The sequence below is a fragment of the Topomyia yanbarensis genome, chromosome 2 (genome assembly GCF_030247195.1).
Source record: "Topomyia yanbarensis strain Yona2022 chromosome 2, ASM3024719v1, whole genome shotgun sequence".
Classification (NCBI taxonomy): domain Eukaryota; kingdom Metazoa; phylum Arthropoda; class Insecta; order Diptera; family Culicidae; genus Topomyia; species Topomyia yanbarensis.
This window is the reverse complement of record NC_080671.1, coordinates 125715344-125734721: the sequence shown is the minus strand read 5'-3', so window position 1 is coordinate 125734721 and position 19378 is coordinate 125715344. Positions and strand designations below refer to the sequence as shown.

The 19378-nt window shown below is 37.9% G+C and overlaps 1 protein-coding gene across 2 annotated transcripts; it reads left to right on the top strand.

The window, feature by feature from the left end:
- Positions 1 to 4089: 4089 nt before the first annotated feature.
- On the top strand, positions 4090 to 18811 carry LOC131680926 (interferon-inducible double-stranded RNA-dependent protein kinase activator A homolog). Of its 2 annotated transcripts, XM_058961643.1 has the most exons (7): positions 4090 to 4263; positions 4855 to 5179; positions 5233 to 5356; positions 5417 to 5714; positions 13256 to 13399; positions 16814 to 17074; positions 17130 to 18811. In XM_058961643.1, exons 2-6 carry the CDS (start codon positions 4864 to 4866, stop codon positions 17060 to 17062), a joined length of 1131 nt encoding a protein of 376 aa, XP_058817626.1. In that variant the 5' UTR covers positions 4090 to 4263; positions 4855 to 4863; the 3' UTR covers positions 17063 to 17074; positions 17130 to 18811. The 2 variants fall into 2 exon arrangements, with proteins under 2 accessions (XP_058817626.1, XP_058817627.1); XM_058961644.1 differs by lacking the exon at positions 13256 to 13399.
- Positions 18812 to 19378: the final 567 nt, after the last annotated feature.

Genomic DNA, 19378 nt, shown 5'->3' with positions numbered 1-19378 from the left:
GTATAATCTTACACTATACACAATTCATTTAATGTTTTTTTTTTACAATATGACAAATCGTGCCGCAAAACAAACATGGTACCATATCACAAATCGTTTCGATCATTTGGTGTATTGCGACCACAGATAACCATTTCTCGAATAGTACAGTTATAGTTTTCGAGCGACACTATGCCATGGGCAAAATGTGATGAGTGTGTATAATAAACTATTTTATCGACACTATCAAATGCGGCAGATGTAAAAAGAACTTTATAAATGTTTTTTTTTCTGATTCACCCGCTCTTCCCCCTCCCCCCTCATCAGTTCGAATAACGTTTTTTATTCTATCGATTTATGGTAATCTGTGATTTGATTGCATGCCATCCTCCATGTTCGGTTGTTGACATCTTATGGTGGTGCTACTGCCGCTTTTACCAATTGAGCTATTTCTGTAATCTTGAGGAACGTATTTTGGTCTTCATAATAATCTAGCCACAATCGACTTTAGGAAGAGGGTAAATCGACATGCCATATACTAATAAACTGCTGATGATTACGAATGACCATGATTGTAAGAGCTGAATAACTACGGATCATACGTATATGGTTGGAACTTCAATTCAAATTTTCCCTTAATTTTCCTTGAATTGGTTTAAGAGGACGTTTGCGAGCCTTTCGGTGATGGTGAGTTGTGTGTTTGATACAATACATTCATATATAATATATAAACCGTTGAATCTGGTTGGTTAGGCAAATCGAGAATCTGGATGATGCATCCGTTATTAGAATTGACCATCTCTCCTCGTCTTGACAGGTGTATAGCAACTTCCGGCAGCTGTGTACTTACGTTGTTAAAAAGACATTTACATTTACATTGATCCACTTAAGAAAAAGGTATAAGCTCGGGTATTAGAGGAGGATTTGAAATTCTTGAGTTGCTAGGACTGCAATATATGGTGTTAGCCCTTCTTTAGAAGTTCATCCTAAATTCGTGAAGCTCCTTCCTACTAACAGAACTTCTTAAATGGCAGTGTTACGATGTGATATATTTTGCCATATACGAAACTTGTTGAATGTGCTTATAAACAAATTGTTGCTATAGATGAAATGTGAATTAATCTAATCGACCTTCGCTGAGTAAAACATTATTGAATGCCTTGTGGATTCATTTCACCATTTACAGAAAGGTATGAAGCTTTAGATTTTGTCCAAAAACGAAACCTGTGCGCCAAAAATTAAATTTGGAATTTTATCCAACCTAAATAATCTGATTTCCACTTGGTAAGAAATAATAATAAAGTATTAAAGCACTTTATCCGTGGATACATTATTATTTTTTTCCCAATAAATATGTGCAATAAACAAAGATTCGTTATTTCATTTTAACAACACATTCAATTTAATATAAAGGATTACTGAAAACTGTAACCAAACGATTCGACTTGAGGTGAACATTATGGTAACTTTGTAAGGAAATTGTAACGATACACGTTTTTCTTTAAAGCAAACCTTACAGAACCATATGAAAACGACTACCATCATTGTGACTTCAATTCAAATCGTTTCGATATATTTTTTAATAATTCTGCGGAAGCACCTCAGCTCTTTTGTAACATACAATATTACATTATAACTATTCCCTATATTGTAACAATAACTCGTATCTTCATTCTATAATTTCATATAATTTTACAGGAAAACGCATTTATCGTAATATCATAAATAGACCTTAACGTATGTGATTACCATAGCACTTATGATTTTTGTATAATATGGAGGATTCCAGATAAAAATTTTATTTATGCGGGCATAAAGTACATTAAGTACAGCAAAGATTTGAAAAAGTGCACGTCAAATTTATTGTACTTTACTGAAACGATTTTAAGTACCACGCGTTCGTTCTTTAAATACGCAAAGTATTTTAATTACTCTCAAGATGTACTTCAAATACTTTAAGTACGTACACATCTAGGGACAGATCACTCTAGAAATGTATAACAAATTTGCATCAAATTAGAAAAAATGCATTTAATTTCCATCTTTGCATCAACTTTGCACTCCCTCGCAGAAAAGTTTGTTTAACAAACGTCCTACGCTGATTCACTTTGTTCGACGTTTTGTTGAATGTAGGGCTAATTTTTTGTAGGGTTTTGACGTCTTACACGCAACGCAAAATATATTGCACGCAACGCAAAATACATTATGAATTTCTATTTTGATGGAAAGAAATGCATTTAGCTGATTTTAAAAAATTCATCACAAGTGATCTGCCCACATCGACATTAATTGCATTAAGTATATTATAAGTACAATGGGAGTATTTTTAAATTTTCAATACGACGCACTCAAACCTGCTAGTTCTTGCCCCTCGCAATCGCGTAGCTATTTTGATCCAATCCTAACCTTAATATCGAACCAGCTTCTGATTGATCGTTCTGCCAATCATGAGCGTTCATTATATTTTCAAACAGGATGGAAAACGATGCTGCTGAATCTATTCTGGTTACTTGGCACACACATTAACCTTCCATACAAATTGAATAAAAGTCCTGAGTGACGATATAACTATGTGTATTGAGACATGAATAAAAATTAAATTTTATTTCTAAAAGCAGCTTGCATTGTAAATTCATGGTTGAGGTGCGATCTTTGAGGTACAATTCTTTTCGGCAATTGCGAAAAGCATACAAAAGGAATCTGGCAACGATGAAAGCTTGTTGTCTTTAGATTTACGGGATTTAACGGTTTTTGGATACAAGAGCGAATTTTGTTAAAATGACATTTATGGATATATCACCTCGCAATAAAGCTTTCGGTAATTATTAATTTTACAGTCCAGCAAATTCTATGTACAGATCATCACATGGAAGATCTGAACCAATTGTAATCTGGAATACATCAAAAGATCCAGAGCGAAGGCGTTTCGTGGCCCATAGTAAAGAGATTAACGAGAACCAAGAAAATCAAGCGCTGCGAAGATTACATTTATAATTAATGTGTTCGATAAAGATTTGTTTTTGTTCTTCTAAACTTTCCAATAATTTTTAATATTGAATTAGTTATAAGCTTATTTGGTCATGAATAATAATTTGGCTTTTTCAATTCATAACAAAAACTAAAGGGTGAAGAGTTGTAGGGATCGAAATATTCAATCAGTCGGTCCGATCGCTTTGAGATTAAGAAATGTCATTATATAACCGCCATTTCTAATGTAGGAGTTTAGAAATTGGAATGCGAATTAAAGAAGGTCTCTTTAAGTAAAAGACCGTCATAAAGTGAAGACCTAATAATTAGGGCGTATAAGAAAACTGTCAAAATTTGGGCAAACCGTTACCAAATGCAAATATGTTAATACGGAATACTCTAACGATTTTTCGAGGAAACGTTTTAAACAACCCGGTAAACTAAAATAGTACAGTGTCAAAGTGACAGTACACTTTGATGAAATAGTTACAAAACTAACTGCACTGAAAAATTATAAACAAATTGGTTGTTTCCACGGTTACTACTCACGTAAAACCAAACATTTTAAAAACATTTTGATAGTTTGCCGTATGTATTGATATCTATCAGTAATTATTAATTGGATTGGGCAATTAAAAATAAAATTATTTTCAATAACGTTTCTTTACACAAACGCAGTAGTCCAGCTATTCCATTATATTGACGGCTATCCGAAACGTGAACTTACCAGTCATTGAAACAGTTATGACAACAATTTTACCATCAGAGCTAAGGGTATGCAGTTTACTTGAGGGAAAGCAGGATCACCAACATATATATATATATATATATATATATATATATATATATATATATATATATATATATATATATATATATATATATATATATATATATATATATATATATATATATATATATATATATATATATATATATATATATATATATATATATATATATATATATATATATATATATATATATATATATATATATATATATATATATATATATATATATATATACAAATGAACTGATGAATTTTGTATCAGTGGTTTTTTTGTACTAAAATTGAAAATTGAAATCGCAAATTGTAGCCCTGCTGAACACTCGGCTTGTCATTTTCCTTCTGCTTTCTGAAACTGAATTGAATTTTCCAGATACGTTTTTTGCCATTTGGTCGCTAGTAAATCTTCAGCAGTGAAAATAGTGTTTTTTCGTGTTTTATACATATTTTTTTTATACAATATAACTATCAAAAAGTGCATATCTTGAACAGCTATCTTTCAATTGTACGCAGATATATCTGTAAAGGTAGGTACCGGTACAACGAAAGAATTGAAACATAAGTTGCTATTGAAATCACATCATGGCGGAGCCGGAATCATTAAATTTCATTTTGGGAAACGCTAGCTCCCATACTAGTTATATTGACTTACAGATAACAAATTATGGTATGTGTATTTCCTCAATCTCTATGGCCCAAAAAAAATTCCCAACGTCGTAGGAAGGCAAATTTGCAGTTTTTAATTTTTTTAGCATATATCGAGGACCATATGTGTTAAACGGTATTGATTAAACTTTCCTTGACCTGATGTACAGTGTAAACTAACAAATTTTCGTACGCAATAAAACTACAAATTAAAATTAAATTAATTCGCATGAAGTATGCTGCGTATTTGTACCGGTAAGGCATGGTAATGTAAATGCGTGTCAGATCTTTTTGTGCAGACGCCTTTTCAGCTATACCGTTAGGCTCATAAACGGCTATTGGACATTATCTTAAATTCATTGAATCAAATTTGGATTCGATTGAAAAGTCCAAGTAGAATTACATTCAGAACCCAAGAATTCGAGTTGATGTTTGATGTAATCAAATTGTACATGATTGTCATCTACTTTCAGAAAAGCACAATGGATTTACCTCCAGCAGAAGATTTGAACGGAATAGTTGCCGGTGAGAACCCTCCTGTGGGTCAACCGACGAACCAACCGAAACGCCAGTCTCGAGGTGTAAAAAAGAATAATGTTGGAGCCCAAGATGCTCTTCCCATCGAAGAAGCTCTTAAGACGGAGTTGACTGGGTCCAACAACATGAAGACACCAATTTCACTGCTGCAGGAATTATTAAGTCGTCGTGGAATAACACCACAGTACGATCTGATGCAGGTGGAAGGAGCGGTTCATGAGCCAACCTTTCGCTATCGGGTGTCTTATCAGGACAAAGATGGTATGGTCGAAATTTTTTTTTCATTCAAGATAATTTCAACTATCATTTATCAGCTATGGGAACCGGGAAGTCGAAAAAAGAAGCAAAACATGCGGCGGCAAAGGCGTTGATCGATAAACTGACCGGTATATCTTTCAGTGATCCTCCGGCGGGAGGGATAAGCATAAAGTCGTTAGAGTGCGTTATTTAAATGTACAGTAGTTGATACTTGAATGATTATTGTTTTTAAATTGGCAGGCAAGTCGCCGATGGCGATGATGAACCGACGGGTAATCCTATCGGGTGGTTGCAGGAAATGTGTATGGCTCGCCGTTGGCCACCGCCAACCTATGAAACGGAGATGGAAGTTGGTCTTCCCCATGAACGGCAGTTTACCATTGCTTGTGCGGTATTGAAGTACCGTGAGGTCGGCAAAGGTAAGAGCAAGAAAATTGCCAAACGACAGGCGGCTCAGCGAATGTGGCAGAGGCTACAGGACCAACCGTTGGAACCGAACCAGATCATGCAGATGCTCGACGAGGAGGGAAATGAAGAGGTAATTTAAGGTTATGATGGGTATTCTCAGGGTTGAGAATTAGAGAGGGAGGTCGACCGAAACAAATATTTTTTAAGCATGACGATATATGAGCGACCGAAAGGACGCAAGGATAGAACAGGCTTCGTAAAACCTGTTTCAAATATAGTCTGAAAACGGGATATAAACTTCAAGCATCAAAATTGGACCGGGACTTTTCTCTGTAAGAGTCGGATAAAAAAAAACTCAGTATAAAAACCGGTAGAAAATATTTTCAATTCATACAAAGTAGTTTTTGTTAGCCGACTTTTGATTTTGAACATCACGATAAACGGATGCTTCTGCGTACGAATTATTTATTTTCAACCGAGTTTTATACTGGTGGATCATTTTTGCCGAGTTTTACGGGTTAACATTTTTTAGCGATTCTTATGCTGAAGGATCTCCATCCGATTTTTACGCTTGAAGTTAATTTCCGATTTTTATATTCTAATATATTTGTAACGGGTTATACGAAGCATGTTCTGTCCTTGCGATTTTCATTTTCGGTTCCTCATTTATCTCACTGAGAACGGTTAAAACATGTTTGCAGATCACCCCAATAGCTGTAACTTGAGCTTGTTTCGTCTTCGACGCATCAGTGTGGTGTAATCTAGTTGATCAGTACACATTAGAGATGGGCAAAACGATTCAGTTTGGAGAGTGAATCGTGTCCGATTCACTCACTAAACGGATTTGACTTTTTTGATCGATTCAGTGAATTGTTTCAGTACTTTGTAAAATATTTGCGATGAAACGGGAAAAATGTATTTACTAGTCGTTTAGGGGGCGGGTAAGGGATTCAGCGTGAATAAAAACACTTGCGATTTTTTCTAGCAATTAAGGCGAAGCGTGATCAATTTTTCATAACTTTTGTACATTATAATGTATTATTTCAATAACATTATGTAATTTGTATATGCAAAAATATCGACAAGCGACTCTGTGACGAAGCTTTTTGTAGAATGTCTCTGTAAAAAACACGATTTGTGGTGTTAACTGTCATTCAAAAACTACTTAACCGTTTGAAATGAACCTGCATACACATTCTATGTATGAGATACCTAACACCGGTGCACATCAATCGAAAATCCCATTACTAACAAAAATATGATACTTGTGGAGTGCGCAGTAGTATATACGGCCTCTATCAAAAGCAAGTATCGGACCAACAATTCCTCCCTTTCCTTCTGCGATCTACGTTCGGGCTTGACCGGCAACGGTATTGATCAATAAACACTTTAGGATTACCAGGAGTAGTTGCACATTGAAAGATGTAGTAGCGAAACATCTTAAGCATAATTATCCTTTTATTCTCTGTGCGACTTCAGCTAGACCACATCGATAACGGAGTAGCAGCCAGGGGTGGTCGCACAAGCTCTAGCTCATTTGAAATAAAATTTTATTATGCGCACATCCACTCATTGCTGAACTACCTTGTATCTGTGTGGGGCCGTGCCAGTATTTCGAATCTGAAAAAGCTACAAACGCTTCAAAACAGATGTCTTAAAATTATTTATAAAAAACCAATTATGTACCCTACTATTTTGTTATACAATAATAATGCCCATAGCATTTTACCTTTGCTTGGGTTGACTAACTACCAAACAATAATATACATCCACAATGCTTTGCATAATACTATTGCTCATAATAATCTAGAATTTACAACAGGCATTCGAGCTCACAGCACTAGAGAAGCCAATCATTTATTATACTCCAGAGTATCCACGAACCTTGGTCAAAGACGCATTTCTTTCATCGGACCTAAGTTATTCAACCAGCTTCCTACTGATTTAAAGCAAATAACATGTCGCACTCGTTTCCAAGCAAAATTGAAACTAATTTTAAAAAATAAAATAGGAGAATTTTTAATATAAACTTCGTTCACCACCAATCGAGCTTATTCCTTTAGTTAATTGGTTAACATTTTTTTTAATAAAACAATTTATAAATGCATTTTTTCTAGCAATAAGTAATAAATAAATTTAAATTATTATAAGCTTCCTACAAAGCTACGATGGGACCCTTAAATTCTGTGTGTCAGTATCGACATGTTGCTTATCAGGTTCGTGACAGTCGTGCAGTTATATATGCTCATCAAGTGTAATAAGAATGTAATAGATATTTCCACAATGTTATATTGAACATAACCAGCCATTAAATCATAGCTTGGATAAATGAGAAAGGGACAATTGCATCACTAGGTGGATTAAAACAGGTTTTTTTTATAGTAAGATTTAAAAGCTTCAAAATCCTGGCTTTTAGTGTATTGGCACTGTGCGGGACTAACCACTAAAACACTTCTTACTCTTCCTGCCCTTTTCCCACACAGTACTACATCAAAGTACTACATAGCTTTCGTCGCGTCTCTTTCTTTTGCTCGCGAGTTTTACGCAGCTATCTCGGAACCGCCCTTGATTCATGAAACGACTCGACCATTGAGCCATTCAACTCTCCAGTCTTCTCTTGCTTTCCGTCTGCATCTATGATGTCGGCATTTAGCTCTTGTCTCAGTGAGTCGTTTAGCTGTTGATTCTATGAGTCCCCCGCGGTGCACTCACCCTACCACAAGATGAAAGATACCTGGCTGCGGAATTTCCTTCGGTACCGATGTCCGTGAGGCAATTGGCTTCCATTTTTGTTACGATATAGTCGGATAGTCCACGGCTGTGAACCCGGCGCTAGATTTCTCCCGAAACCGGTATTCGTTCTCGTAAGCCATCTTGCTCCCCGCTTCATTGCCGTTATAAGCATATTTGTCCCATGTTCTATAGGATTTCCTATATACATAGGACAATTAAGCGTAGAACGCCAGTTCAACCCGATCTAGTCTCCGGCGGTGGACCTAGCCTATTCAACGGGTCAGCCAGTACGTGCTGAAGTCTGTCCAGAGATTCCGGGTGGAGCGACATGTTTTACGCGCTCTAATCCCTGGTTGTGAATCTAGCCTATTCAAGAGCTAACAGGTAGGGTGTCGAGGTAGGTCCAGCGATTCCAGTAAGGTTGACACCGATGGAGAGTTCCCCGACTGCGAAAATTCCGATTTGAGGTTGGGCTTTCTAGCCGGTGGCGTTACTTTGATTGTCCCTTCATCACTTTCTACACAGTTTGGAGAGTATACTCGTAACTTCTCTGTTGACAGCATCCTAGATATATTCGTCGTGGCACATCACTTCGACGATATTATCAACTGTCACTCCACGCACACCCCTTCGAATGTCTTCGAACCTAGAGTATTCGAAGATCATATGTTCCACCTTCCTTTCTCCGCGCTTTCTCACTCCTGCTGCCCCTTAGCCAACGAGTCCGCTCTTATCAGTCTCCTTGCGTTACGTTCATTCCTCAGCTGATAGCATTCCACGTCCTTAGCCAGTGATACAGATGGGGATACTCCCGGCGATTGCGGTAATTCTGCTATCTCACTCAATCTACTGAGTTGATGCGCTTGAGGTTCACATTCATTGGGGAGATGGGACAACTAGATCCTGGGCTTAGTAGATCACCCTTATTTTTGGGTATTGGTTTCATCTGGGTGATTTTCCATCTGCTAGGAATATCTTCGCAGGCGAAGGCTTCCTGGAAGGGAGTTCCTGAAACTACGTTCGCTTTGCCCATCTAATGAGTCTCTTTAGGATTGCTCTTGTTTTGACAAATCATATTGTCATGGTTTTAAGTTGGTTATGGTTTGTTTCGCAACATTTCTCGTTTGGTCTTGTAGGCTTGATTTATTTCCTCGGACCACCAGTACTTGAGGAAATTGCCCTTTTTGGCCTTGACGACGAAGCTGGCTTTACTAACTCTCTCTTCGATGATTGTCTGCACTTTCGCTGGGTTGTTGACATATTACGATTCTGATTGATTAGATCCGCTACTTCTTGATTACCCGTTTCACCGTTCCTGATGCCAGCGGGATCTTGTCCCGATTTCTAGTACGATTGACAGGAGATTGCTCCGAAATCCCTGTGGAGTCACTTCCTAGGATGTTTTTGATGCAAAATCTCGTGGCGGTAGTGTGAGGCCAATTGCTGTACACGTTGGAGTACCATCGTTGAGCAATACGAATTTGGAGTTTCAAGATGCTGTTGAGCAGATTTCTTTTGGGGCAGTTTAGCGAATTAGTCCCAACTTTGGTGGTGACTATACTGCCTATAAACGCAAGTCAGTCCCATGTAGATAGGGAATCCCATAGAACATGGTACTGACTTGCGATTATGAGCAGTATAGAAATCGCCGTATTTTTGAGTGTTTCAAAGAATTCCATAAATATCCTTCCGGTTTCTCCGGAAAGGTTTTGCCCCGGCGGGACGTACACCAAGATCAGTATAAGTAGCCTTTTGATAGCTTGATACCTACCGCATCAATATGCAGGATGCTCTTGAATTGAATCGTTTTGTAGTCCAACGTCCCGAGCATCACAATGCCTACTCCGCCCGTAACCTTGGTTCTGTCTGGCGAATTTCAGTTTAGAGTGTGCCAATCTAAACGGTTCTTCCTTCTTCAGCTAAATTTCCTGCAGCAGTGCCACGGTTACCGAATTTTCCATGAAGAAGTAACTGAGCTCTTCGCGTGTTTCAACGAGGCAAAGCCTTTGGGCATTATCTGCTGGATTTTCAGTTTTATACACGCTGCTGTGGCGGTCTGCTGGTTCTCGTGTATTCTTCTTCTTCCTGGATCTTGAGATCGCTTATCTGCGTTCGGATCCGTATCTCCTGGAGAGCCAAATACGGTCGTTTACTCCGAGCCTTGGGAATGAACCTTCGTCTTGTTCGTCTCCCATCTCCTCCAGGAGATTGTGAACCGATTTTGCAACTTGGAGAAATGAGTTTCCACCTGGACGAAAGGAATTTGTCTCTCACTCATTGATTTCCGTATTTGAATGTGTCTTTGTCTTTCCGGGCACGGGTAATTTGCTTCGTATTGGAGCTTGCAGTTCGGCGAGTTAGCGTCTATGTTGCAACACACGGTGGGATAGTTACCTTCACAGGTGGCACATCTTGTGCAGAACTGGGTTCCATAGCCGAATGTCCAGCAGTTTTTACATTGGTGTATAAGCAAGATGTGCGGCTCAGGTCTAAAATTGCAGCCGAAAATTTTAACCAATTTTGGCACTTGTGCTCCTTCAACTGTCATCTTGATGTCCATGGTGTCCTGGAGTTAGCCATTACTGCCTTGTCGTCTTTTGACTCGTTGAATCTTTATTGCTCCTTGTTCCACTTGTGTGCTCTGTAACATTTCAACCTTCTCGCAGCTTGTGGGGACCCCTCTAATGAATACAGTGAAGATCCGATTTTATCATCACCCGATTTTAGCACCCCCCCCCCCCCCCCCCCGATTTTATCTACCCCCGATTTTATAAGCTTTTTGGCCCGATTTTATCAGCTTCATATAAACATTGATAGTTGGTAGTTTGATGGGCTCTAGCAGACAAACCAAGTTGAATTATTAGAGATCCGAAATAGGCAACCTTTTTTTTTAATTTTGCACTGTCAGACCCCCTTAAGGGAAGTTTAAACTAAATAATCACCTTCACTGATATGAGGCTATATCTAGGGACTAAAGAAGAATATTTTAAGAGCTTCGGTTTATTAAAAAGAAAGAAAAATACATGTCCCGATTTTATCAATGTCCCCATTTTATTAGCTCCAAATTCACCAAGGGGTTGATAAAAGCGGGTCTTCACTGTATAATGGTTTTGTTTTTGGGGTCATACAGTCTCGACTTTGAATCGGAACCTCCTCAGTTTGGTGATTTCTGAGAATTTGGCAAAATCTTTTCCCTTCAAAAAGTGTCTTGGGAAATTTTACTGCTTTCTTCGTTTGTTGCCTTGGATACGGCCGTTGGGTTTTTTCCTGCACTCTATGATTCGTTCAATCCTCTCGGTAGCCTTCGCGCTCGCTACCGCTATGTTTGAGCCGTGTACTGGTTCCCAGCTGAATCCTTCCTTTTCGATCGATACTGAAGTTTCGATGGGCGAGAGGCTTTCCGCACTTTTTATTTTTTATTGAACTCTCCGCGATTTGCCGGATTGTTCGCGTGGTTTGATGCTCTGTCGATTTCACTGGGACGCTTCGATCGAACTTCTTCGCGACGGGAGTTATGCCATCTTTTTCCGAATTTTTCCACTTGTTGAACCTGCACTATTTGAAGGGATTCTTCTTAATAGCACTCCACCAAAAATTATAATTTCGCACTTATATTCGCTCTCGTCGAAGGGTTTCTCCTCGTTGGATCATGTGCTACATCCCAGTCAAAAAGGGCAAGTTGCTGGCTAACGGGCGGCTATTTGCCAACTCGGATGCGCTTATTGCTCTTCAATTTGTCAGCAAATTGCTGGCAATTAGAGGGCCATTTCAAATGCAACATTTGGGCGATTTGCTGCCGTCATTTTTTGCCTACCCCCACAATTTCTTACATTCGTTGGCTTAATGAAGTGCACTAAACAAACAAATTACAAGCGAGAACATGCCAATTGTCCAAAAAAATAATTTTAAGCTTAAGCTAAACATGAACCGCCATGCTGGAAACACGCGACAAACAGTCCATTTTAGCCGCCAGAAAATTTTAAAATTGCCTTTAAATCGCATTCGCAAATTGCATTTGTTCCTAGGGGTAAGTAGCACAGGCAAGTTGAGTCAAACGTCAAACTGTTTAAATTGCCTGACCATGCTCGTCCGCATTTTTTTGACTGGGATATTTTCCTTTTCCGTCTGAGTTTTAGGTTATGTCGCTAGTAACTCGACATGTGATACGCGCACTGGCCGGTTTTCAGTTCATAAATCGCGGTCTAGTTCGCTTTTATCACTTCGAACTGTTTTATCCACTCGAGAACAATTTCCACTGCATTTCTAAACATTTTTAATGTTATGTTTTATTATTCTTGTTTTACTTATTGGGACTTTAACCTCGATGGGTCATTCGTTCCTTATTGTTAAGGTCAATCATAGTTTTACTTAGATGTCTGAATAATGAATAAACGATCATTGCTATATGCAAATTCGAAAAATTTAAACAATCCGTGCAGTTTATGGTATAGGTTTTCGCTAACGTTTCTAATACTATGTTCACACTACAGAGTTAAAACACGTTTTAATAATTAGCTACAAGAAAAATGTCATCAAGATAGCGTTAAAACGTGCTCGTAGTGTGAACGTAGTATAAGGGACAACACTAAGTGAAAGTTTCATGATTTAAAAAATAATAGACCTATTAGTAACTGGTAGCTTTGGAGAATTAATTGCTCCATTAAAAGTCTTTGGGGATCTTTCCTAATATTACATTTGTGTTGAAAATGTATCCAAACTGCAGAAAAATGTAACACATTGACAAACTGCAAATTTTGCCAAGTCCTTATGTTCGAATATAGCAAAAGTCACACAATTTGTAATTTTAGCGAAAGATTGCCAATTTCCTTTCTCAGCAGAAACATGCTAAACTCTGAAGAGGATTGGTTCGAATAGTGTTAATGCTGTTAAATGTTGTCATCGCTCCTAAACGAATTGTGTGCTTTTTCTGTATTCTAGCTGAAGGCAGCCACCATTTCCGGACGCTATTCCGGATTGAAAGATGCTCGCATTTCCAGTCTAACAACCGGGCACGGGCAGAAGGTTTCGCAGTTTCACAAAGGATTGAAGTCGCGCTGTGGCGAAACATTGCGCAAACTGCAGGTATGTGCATTCGTTCGTATTTTGATACTTTCCTAAATATTTTCAATATATATATATCATGAGATCCTTGTGTACCTCACAGGGTCAAGCTCAATGTGATTATCAAGCATCACAGAAAAGGATGCTAGAAAATTTTAGCCAGCCTATTCCGTCGTTGAAAATTTTGAAGAAGATTTGACTTTTGTTCGTTTGAATTGTATTGTCTTAATTGTAATCGGATTTGTCAATAAACTTATTATCAGCTGAATCAATTGCACCGTGCCACGAGGAGCTTTGCGAGTCGCTAATATTGACTCACATTGCAGCCCCCAGGTTGGCGTTTTGCGTGGCTCCGCCGCCGGGGAGAAACTGAAACGAAAATGCCCATGAGCCAGCCGTTTAGTTTTTTTTTGCTAAACGTGATATGGGAAGGCCTCCAGATCGATCCCACATTTTTTATTGCCGACCATTTCCGCTTCAGGAGGCCCGGATTCTGGTTTAGCTTGGGAACGATCGGGATGTAGAGATACCCCCCATGCCTGTCCTCGGGCACTTATTTTTTTCGGTATCTCCACCCTCGCAAAACGGCAATTCGTTTCAGATTTCGACTGAACCACTGGTTTCGTGGCTAGCGCCAGGCTGTAATGGTTGTAGTAAGTATTTCAAGGTAAAGTAACACAACAGTTAGTGGAAGTTAATCTGCAGGACAACGAAACGAAATAGATATATTTCCAATGCTAATGAACGCATATAAAATCGTGTCAACTGCATATTTAAATCAAACAAAGTTCTTGAAAGTCGCTTCAAAATATTCAGGATATAAGATTACAAAAGAAGAGATATTCTAGTAATAAGATTGGAAAAGAGTGAAAACATACTAACAAAAGAAACCACACTTCATCAAAAACTAAGAACAATGGAGGCAGTAAGAGTCAGAGGCGGGTATGAAAAGTGCTGCTATGGTTCGCAAAATCCCAACACATGTTCACGGGTGGTGCACACTGTGTGATATTGATCTTGTGCACAAGGTAAACAAAACAAAAATTAAAATTGAGTTTCGGTTTCGAAAACACAACATAATCCATCGTTACACGTTCAATATATAAATGTTGGACTATAGATTATTATATGTAACTATTTTTTTTTATATATTTCGGAAAACTTGTTTACATGGCCTTACGAAATTTTTGATTCCACCCAATCTACAGGATATAGAAATGATCTCCGCATACTGGATACCGGTGAGACCGTTTCATGTACCTATTTTAAATATCACTGCAATATGGCCTGTATTAAGCAATAACATTTTTCAGAGATTTGTATGATATGAATTTATATAATCTCCAGCCAACTTTTTTTTTCGCTTTTTTGATATCTCCGTTATCTATGATAACTGTTTCGGTTTCGAGCGTTTTCCTTAAGTAGATGATAGAACTACTATAGAATAAAAATGCTTGTAACGACGAGGCCAGGTGTGTGGAGATGAGCGGGTCTACGTCATTGTAGATTGTGGCGAAGCCTGATATGGCCAAGGATATGCTCAATTCTGCAACTCCATCTACGATTTGTGCAGGTGTTCGTGCAATGCTATTCTATGCACAAGAGCATACTGATTTCTCGTTGAGAATAATGGAGCTCTTATTAGTATTTCTGCAAAATTTGCTATACATGAAGGGAACCTTTCAGGTTATTCGAGCGTTGTTTGTCCGCGAGGTAATATAATAGTTGATGTGGACTCTCCCCACAATAGGCACACTTTCCAGCAATGCAAGAGTCATCCTAATGATTCTCTACGTACTCACGTACCGAGTCTTATGGCTACCATGACTCATTTTCTTGTAATTAGTGCAATGCATGACGTGCGGTACAAATAACAGACTGCAGGTCACCCATACATGTTTGTAATAACATACAATTTTTCCCCGTTCTGTGATATTGACATTCCAAAACTCCTTATAGCAAAGGGTCCTTGATCCAGTTAATTTTGTTCTTCAACAGATCTACGCAAGAAAAACTCGAATTGGTAATCACACCGTCAATCTCAACATGGTGGGCGGGCATGTAGACGCGGTAGTCTTTCATACAGTACTTGTCGCCAGTAATGCCATTTGGTTGCTGGAAACATTCTGAACTTGGCGAACTTCCGAGATATCTGTCATAGATGCATATTTCTGCGCTCTATCGAAATTTTTAGAATACATTGCGGATTATCTCTGATCCTAAAAAAGATCAGATATGGCCCGACTATGTTCAATGTGTATGATTTTTAACGGGAAGTTGGAGTCTTCGATGACGAATTTTGTTCGACATCCATTTTACCATCAACTAGGCGACGCAAAGTGAAAATATTCATAATGAGTACGAAGAGACTAAAACTACGGGAGGTATAAGAAATTGAATGTCGAGTAAGGGAATAGTAAAGTAAAACCTCCTATCTGTTGTACTCGATGTATGGTTGGATACTACCGATTTACTTAGCAAATGGCAAAAAATAATAATTCACATATTTTTTTGCCATTTGCTAAGTAAATCGGTAGTATCCAACACCTTTAACAGCAACAGATCCATCTCTGTGTCACCCGCTTGCGCACAAAGATAAGTAAATAATATCAAGGATATAAATGTCGTGGAATGTCGTGCACCGTAATCAGCAATCCATAAACCAGATCATAGCTTCTAGAAATTGTCTCCTCTTAATACGTGTACAGTCTCCCGGACATATGCTCCATCTGTTACCTAGCATCTCCCTAGAAAATGTTTCAACTATCGAAATGATGATATTACAGACTAATTTGCAGTGAACTTATGTTTAAAATTTGACAAAGCTTCAATTTTCTGTTAGTGTTGCCTATTGACGGTTTTGCCCGAAACAGCATGGGAAGTTTCGGATTTCCACATCGGTTTCGAAAAAAGATCTGAGAATTAGTTTCTGAGTTTCTTATAAAATTATTGTATGCTTCGAAATTGAATGAAAATTATATTTCTCCGACTGATGTGTTCACTCTGCTAAGGAAATAATAATTTAAAATGGCTTCTGCTATCCAGCTTTTTATGAACCATAATGACGGCCAATATAGTTCCATTCGTATATGTCAATAACCCTTATTTTAACAGTAGTCGTTGCGCTATTTGTCCAGTACGAATCATTAATTGCACGTTAGCCCAATGCGGTGGACGTTGGTTCTATGGGTGGTAAAAGCATCGCTAATGATGTAATTATAGAGGCAGATTTCATTTGCTAAATAACTGTTATTCCAAGCGACTATTATGCCAAACAAATGCATCTTTTACTTTGAAGTCATGCCAAAAGAAAATTAGACTAACGAACTTATTTTAAGCAACACTCCCCCCTCATTCGAGTAGATTGAATGCTATTGAATATCAGGACAACACGAGAGAACAGCTAACCTATTACACATTTTGCTCTTCTCACAGGTCACTTGCTTGAACGATAGAACCGTCGATTTCGTTCAGATGCTTCATGACATCGCTTCTGAGCAACGCTTCGAGGTGACCTACGTGGATATCGATGAAAAAACGATGAGCGGTCGTTTCCAGTGTCTGGTTCAGCTATCTACACTACCGGTTGCAGTGTGCCACGGAAGCGGTGCTACGGCCAAAGATGCACAATCGATGGCGGCGCGTAACTCACTTGAGTATCTCAAGATCATGACCAAAACTTAAGCCCGTATGATGGTAAGCAAAAAAAAGTTTATTAATTGGCTTTATACTACTATATTTTATTGTTTAGCAAAATGTACCCAAAAGCTCAGTCGATGATGTTACTATCGATAAAATAATGGTGATCTGCAGGAGTCACGCATATGACGGTGTTCAAACCTTCTGTTTATTCCTATATCTTGTTCTGAAAATCTACATTGGACGCTGTTTGAACACACTAAAAATAGTCATCATCGACACATGACTGAGCCGTAATCAAGTTTTGGCCGGAAGCAGCTGACGAACATCCCCTCTTGACGCACTCGTGAGAGTGCGAAACAGCTGAACACGCCATCCAACGGCGTCAATATTTTTTAAACACATTTTTACTTTATGTATTTGTCGAAACAATTTTTACCAATTGTACTTTTTGTTTGCCATTTCTATCATCTTCGATTCTCATTCGTACAGATGATTGTATGAACTTGAACGAACAGTGTGATTGTTGTGTTTCTACATTATTTTTATTTGTTTGGACGATTTTGTCAATTATATACACTTTAGCAATTAAGAATTTCTTCAATTGGCTCTCGGTTTTTTTATTATATTGTGTAAACTCAAACGAACGTTTGTTGACACTAATTAACTAAATACATAAATAACTAGTATCGCTATCAAGTATTTAAATAATAAACGCAAATTTTAATTACTCTTAGCTACATGCAAAAATGATTGCGATTGGCATTGCACTGGAGATCTACCTCCTGCAAACATTGATGGTTATTATTAAAAAAAATCTTAATCTATAATTGAACGGTATGAATATACGATTAATATGAATCATGCAAGAATGAGCAGTCCGAAACTCACAAAGACATTCGAGTTATTTATGTGTATAGTATAATAGAAATTCAAATGAACATAGACGCAGAATAATATGATCAAACAAAGAAAAATGATTAGAATACAACAACAAAATTAAACTAAAATTATTTTACCTCAAATATCGGAAGCAAAAATGTGTACGTATTGAAGCCAACATGTGCATGCAAAACCCTTGCCGATCAGCAATAAATCGAACAAGGGTGAATTCTTGCAAGCATTAACATACAAGCTATACTTTGCATAGAATTAGTGGGTTTTATTTTCCAAAAAATACAACATACAAGTTTAACTAATCGTCTACTATTTAACTAGCAACATTTTTATCTATCATTTGAAATCTTATACCAATAATGTTTGTTTTGTTTTCGTTCTCGAATAACTTTTTCTACATAGTAACAAATACGTTTTGATAATTGAACACGCTTCTTCATATTAATTGTAAAAAAAGTGAATGTATTTGCTGTTCTTAACCCAATTTTCATATCGCGCAAATATTTAAAAATATATTGTAACATGCTACATAACGCCAGTCAAGGTATATTTATTACAATTAGTGGGATTTTGTCAAATATCTAATCGAGCAAATTAATAAATGAAACAAACATGAAGGATAAAAGTCCCATATTTGTAGGAAAATGGGCATTATTTTAATGCAAAGTATAGAGGTTGTAATGAGTCATAACAATAAAAAATACGCGAAAGCATACACCATACAAAATGTTTTACATGCACCGAATACGTTTTTTTGGGAAGGGTTCCAGTTCATGTACGCTGATCAACTTGTGAAGATCAGACTAGAGACTCACGCTTTTAAAGGCGTATTGGGTGCATCATTTTTCTGTCTTGTAGTTTTCCTGTATTTCGGGCAAATAAGTATCAATAATCTAATACACTGTGTTCTTAACATAATGGGACAAAAAGAAATCCACGGTTACCGTCCAGCAGGGCCGGCGGATTACGTGGGTAGTATGGGTTGTACTACCCACTTGAAAACAACCGAGGGGTTAATTACCCACTCCGAAACCTGATATTTCAGTCTGCTATTTTACTCAGCACGTTTGCGTTAACTTGGCAATGTAATTTCTTTGCTTTACAATTAAATTTCTTGAAAAAAGGGGATAATAATTACGAATTGTTTGAAATTTTCAATCTCCCTCCCCAAGGTTTAGGGGTTTGACGGTATTGCAAACATCATCAAGCATATTGCGTGCATCAGTCCTACAGAACCTCTGACAGACAATTGCTTTAAGGTGGTTGATCCTGTAGTTGTGAGGTTCCTGCGGCAGGCGATGGAGAGGTGGATGACAAAACAGCAGCACAGAATTTGTGAACACGCGTAGCGGTCTAGAACGCTCCGCATCTTATGGGGGACATTCCAAGGCGATTCATTTAGCCCACTTTGGTTTTGTTTGGCGATGAACCACTTCAATATGACACTCAATCGAAACGGGAGTG

Bases quoted from the DNA above. Each gene is read 5' to 3' on its own strand.
- LOC131680926 (XM_058961643.1), top strand. From the start codon at position 4,864: ATGGATTTACCTCCAGCAGAAGATTTGAACGGAATAGTTGCCGGTGAG. The intron at 5,357-5,416 runs GTGCGTTATTTA...TTAAATTGGCAG, and splicing joins ATAAGCATAAAGTCGTTAGA to GCAAGTCGCCGATGGCGATG. The intron at 13,400-16,813 runs GTATGTGCATTC...CTCTTCTCACAG, and splicing joins AAACATTGCGCAAACTGCAG to GTCACTTGCTTGAACGATAG.